The 4,793-nt window shown below is 45.0% G+C and overlaps 1 protein-coding gene across 1 annotated transcript; it reads left to right on the top strand.

The window, feature by feature from the left end:
* Positions 1-3,501: 3,501 nt before the first annotated feature.
* LOC308268521 (vomeronasal type-1 receptor 4-like) lies at positions 3,502-4,530 on the top strand (the record flags this gene model as incomplete). The annotated part of the gene is made up of 1 exon (XM_080703643.1): positions 3,502-4,530. One exon carries the CDS (start codon positions 3,502-3,504, stop codon positions 4,528-4,530), a length of 1,029 nt encoding a protein of 342 aa, XP_080559769.1.
* Positions 4,531-4,793: the final 263 nt, after the last annotated feature.

Here is a 4,793-nt window from a genome sequence, read left to right as displayed (position 1 = left end):
ATATGTTGTTTCTTTATTTTCATTTGTTTCTAGAAATTTCTTGATTTCACCTCTTACATCTTCTATGAGCCATTCTTCATTCAGAAGTGTGGTGTTCAGTCTCTACATGTTTATGTTGTTTCTCTGGGTCTTCTTATAGTGAATTTCTAGTTTCATTCCATTATGGTCTGAAATGACACAGGGAAGTATGTAACATTTTTTAAATTTGCTAGTGCTCATTTTGTGTCCCAGGATGTGATCTATTTTGGAGAAGGTTCCATGAGCAGCTGAGAAAAATGTAAACTCTGCTGTAGTTGGGTGAAATATTCTATATGTGTCCAAAAGGTCCATTTGGTTAATGGTGTTCTTTAGTTCTGAGACATCTTTACTGACCCTTTGTCTGGAAGATCGGTCTAGTATTGTGAGAGGTGTGTTGAAGTCTTCCAGTATTATTGTGTTGGGATTTATGTGTGGCTTCATGTCACAAAGAGTTTGATTTATGAAAGTAGCTGCCCCTATGTTTGGGGCATAGATGTTGATTATTGTTATTTCCTCTTGCTGGATTATTCCTTTTACCAGTAAAATGTGACCTTCTTTGTCTCTTCTAATAAGTTTTGGTTTGAAGTCTAACTTGTCTGATATCATAGTTGCTACTCCTGCTTGTCTTCGAGTACCATTAGCATGGATTACCTTGCTCCAGCCTTTACCTTGAGTTTGTTCCTATCTTTACTTGTGAGGTGTGTTTCTTGTAAGCAGCAGATGGATGGATTCTGGCTTTTAATCCATTTTGCCACTTTATGTCTTTTTATTGGGGAGTTGAGGCCGTTTACATTCAGTGTGATTATAGAGAGATAATTTTTAATTCCCAACATGTTAAGATCTTATTTCTGTTTGAGATACTGTTTATTCTTCTTTGCTTAGTTGTCTGCTGGATGGGAATTCTTGTTTCTTTGGTTCTGGCGTGAATTACCCATTTCCTCTTTGCAGTTAATCTCCTTGAGTATTTTCTCTAGCGCTGGTTTTGAAGACATAAATTCCTTCAGTTGCTGTTTGTCATGGAAGCTTCTTATTTCCCATCTAATTTGATAGATAGTTTTGCTGGGTAGGAAATTTTTGGCTGGAAGTTGTTTTCTTTCAGAGTTTGGAATATGTTACTCCAAGCCCTTCTGGCTTTCATAATTTGGTTTGGGAAGTCTGGAGTGATTCTAATTGGTTTGCCTCTGTATGTCACATGGCCTTTTGTTTTTGTTGCCTTTAAGATTCTCTCCTTGGCTTCCACATTAGTCATTTTGACAATTATGTGGCGTGGGGATCCTCTTCTCTGATCCTGTCTAAAGGGAGTTCTATAAGTTTCCTGGACCTGTGTATCGACCTCTTGCTCTATGTTTGGAAAATTTTCTGCTATTACTTCCTTGAAAAGATTGTTGATCCCTTTGGTTTCACCTTCTTTTCCCTCCTCTATTCCAATTATTCTTAGGTTAGCTCTCTTGAAATGGGCCCATATTTCTTCAATGTCAGATTCCTGCTGTCGAATTGTTTTTTCTAAATTAGAAACTATGCGTTCATTTTTAGAATGATCATCTTCAATAAGCGAGATTCTATTCTCCATGTGGTCTAATCTGTTGTTTATACTTTGAATTGAGGCCTTTACTTCATTAATTGCATCCTTTATCTCTTTTTGACTCTCTCTAAATTCTTTTCGAAAGTCCTCTATTATTTCTAAAGTTATTTTCCTAATTTGATCTTCTAGAGATCTTTGGGTTTCTGTGTTATCAGATTCTGATGTTGTGGTGTTGTTGGCATTCACTGCTCCATTGTTATTTCTCTTTCCCATGATTTTGGAAGTTTGTGCCTTCTCTGGGTTCTTCCCTGAGTCACTACGAGTTCATTTAAGATGCTCTGGATCTCTAGTCTATGGTATCTCAGTCACCACTACTCCTTTACTGTGTTGTATCACAAAGTCTCAGACCCAGGGAGTCAATCAAGGCTGCTTAGACCGTGGGGGGTGCCAAGTTGGGCGTTCTCCAGTGGGGAGTTGTGACTATGGTATGATATCTCTGCCACTGCCACTCCCCCACTGGGCTGCACTGCTAAAATCTCCGACCCAGGGAGACTATCTGCGCAAGTCCCTGGGAGTGCAGTACTGGGATTTCTCCCCTGGGGCTGCAATTTGACTCACGGTTGTTGAATGCGCTGATTGAGCTGTAGTGAACTTGGTGGATTCGCTGCTGCCGCCACTGGCAATATGGCACCACTGCCACGCCCTCAGCCGTGATGCGGCGTATTTCTTCTCTGGTTTTGAACTCTGCTCTGAGTCCTTGCCAGTTGTGCTGCGCCCAGCCCTTGGGAGCTTTAGATGTTCCCTGCACCAACAAAACTGCTGACTGCCGCCCGGCTGTTCAGCACCTGCTCACCTCGGCTCGCTGTCCACCCCTCCTCTCAAGCGCCTGGTGGCTGGTTGAGTGGGTTGGTCTAGGGCCGTCCGGTGAACTCGCCGCTGCCGCCAGCAGTAAGACGCTGCTTCTGCATCCTAGGCCGCGAGGCCAGAGTACCTCCTCTCTGGATTTGAGCTCTGTTTTGAGTCTCCCTCCTCTCTGGAGCCTGGTGTTGCTAGGGGAGATGTAGACCGCGCCGCTCCGGCCGCTCTGCGCCGCGGCTCTGGCTGCTCCGCACCACGGTTCTGGCCGCTCCAGCTGCTCCGGCCCCTCTGCACCGCGGCTCTGGCTGCTCTGCACCGTGGGTCTGGCCACTCCGGCTGCTCCGGCTGTTCCGCGACGCGGCTCTGGCTGCTCCGGCTGTTCTGGCCGCTCCGCTCCGGCTGCTCCGGCCGCTCCACTCTGCGGCTCCAGCCACTCCGCGCCGCCGCTCCAGCCAATCCACGCTGCAGCTCTGACTGCTCCGGCTGTTCTGGCCGCTCTGCTCGGCTGCTCTGGCCGCTCTGCTCAGCTGCTCGGAACCGCGACTCCAGCTGCTCTGTACCGCGGGTCTGGCCACTCTGGCCGCTCCGGCCGTTTCGCGCCGCGGCTCTGGCAGCTCCGGCTGCTCAGGCCGCTCCGCTCCGCGGCTCCCCCCAATCCGCGCTGCGGCTCTGGCCGCTCCGGCTGCTCTGGCCGCTCACTTCGGGCTGGTTTTTTTCCGGTGTCTTGTTTTTCCAGCCCTTTTTCTCTGTCCCTTGTATTTACCGTTTTTATTTCTTTGCTGTGGTGTTTTCTGGCTCTGAAAGGCGCTGGTTTTGAGGTAGTAGAGTTGGATTGTTAGCGGGACTTGTAAGTGCCGCTTTCCTCCATCGCCATCTACCCGGAAGTCCCAACTTCTAGTCTTAAAATTCACGAATGTTGGACATTTCAACACCCGTTTTATCCGCTGAACTTTCAATCAGAACATTCTTCTGTAAGATCCACTTTTTAAAATAACCTTGTAATATAACCAAATTATTTTTCCTTCTAGGCCTGGCTTAAGAAAAACATTATCTTAAACATCATTAAGATAATTTTGTTTTCAAGTTCAGGATGTAATTCAGTGATGCAGCCCCTGCCTGGCATGAGTGAGGGCCTGGGTCCCATCCCAATCCCAGCAAAGTCTACTACTGAAAACAAAGCAATGGAGGTTCCAGTTGCCACAATCTTAGGTACTTTCCACATATCACAAATTTGCATCGGTGTCATAGGGAACTTACTGCTCTCTGGACTATATATTTACATCTTTGTTCTTCAACCTCATCTGAAGAAGCCCATCGATTCCATTTTCATGCACCTGACGTTGGTCAATATCCTGAGCATCATATTCTCATCGCTATCACATGTAGCATCATCCTTTGGAGTACGAAGGTTTCTGGATGATATTGGTTGTCAGTCACTTTTATTCTCTTCCAGAGTAATCCGTGGTCTTTCCATCAGCATCACCTCTCTCCTGAGTGTATTTCAAGCCATCACCATCAGTCCCAGGAACACTAAGTGGGCATGGCTTAAGATGAAGCTCTCTGCATGTATTTTTCCCTCTTTCCTTCTCCTCTGGGTCATCAACATGCTGATGTATGTCCACATCATTGAAACTGTTAGGGCCAATGGTAACTTCACTATTGTTGGTCGTGGGTATTCTCACCCATACTGTCAAACTATACAATTCAAGAGCCATAATCCAGATGTATTCATAAGTGTCATAGTGATCTACGATCTTGTGTTTGTGGCCCTCATGATCTGCAGCAGCCTCTACATGGTGAATCTCCTCTACAGACACCACAGGAGAGTACAGCATGTCCACAGCCTCTACCTCTCTTCTCAGTCATCTCCTGAACACAAAGCCACCCAAACTATCCTTCTGCTGGTTGCTTGCTTTGTGTTCTTTTATTGTGCAAACAACTTTGTGACAATTTATTCCTTTTACATACATGAGAAAATCCCGAAACTGGAGGGGATTGGTACAGTTTTATCATCATGTTACCCAACCATCTGCCCTTTTATGCTGATGAAGAATAATAAAATTATTTCACAATTTACTTCTTTGATTTCACTTATGAGAATTACCTGTTCTCGAAGAGAATTTCGTGGCTGAGCTCACTCCCAGGCTTCCATCTGCAACAGAGGAGGGTCCCTAATGACTTACATACAGAAAAAAAAGCCCCGTGGCCTTTGAAGATTCAAGTGGCACCAGAGTGAATTAGATTATGTTATAAATCTACAACACACACAGTATTTCAAGCCTGTTTTAATAAATATGCCCACATATCACATTAACAATTTTACATCAATTTAACTTATGACACCTTGAGTAAAATAAATGTCTTTATATATGCTATTAAAACTCCTTTACCTGAT

The sequence above is a fragment of the Muscardinus avellanarius genome (genome assembly GCF_963383645.1).
Source record: "Muscardinus avellanarius genome assembly, chromosome: 10".
Taxonomy (NCBI): Eukaryota; Metazoa; Chordata; class Mammalia; order Rodentia; family Gliridae; genus Muscardinus; species Muscardinus avellanarius.
Note: the sequence above shows the minus strand (reverse complement) of the source record. Positions and strands in the feature narration are given on the sequence as shown.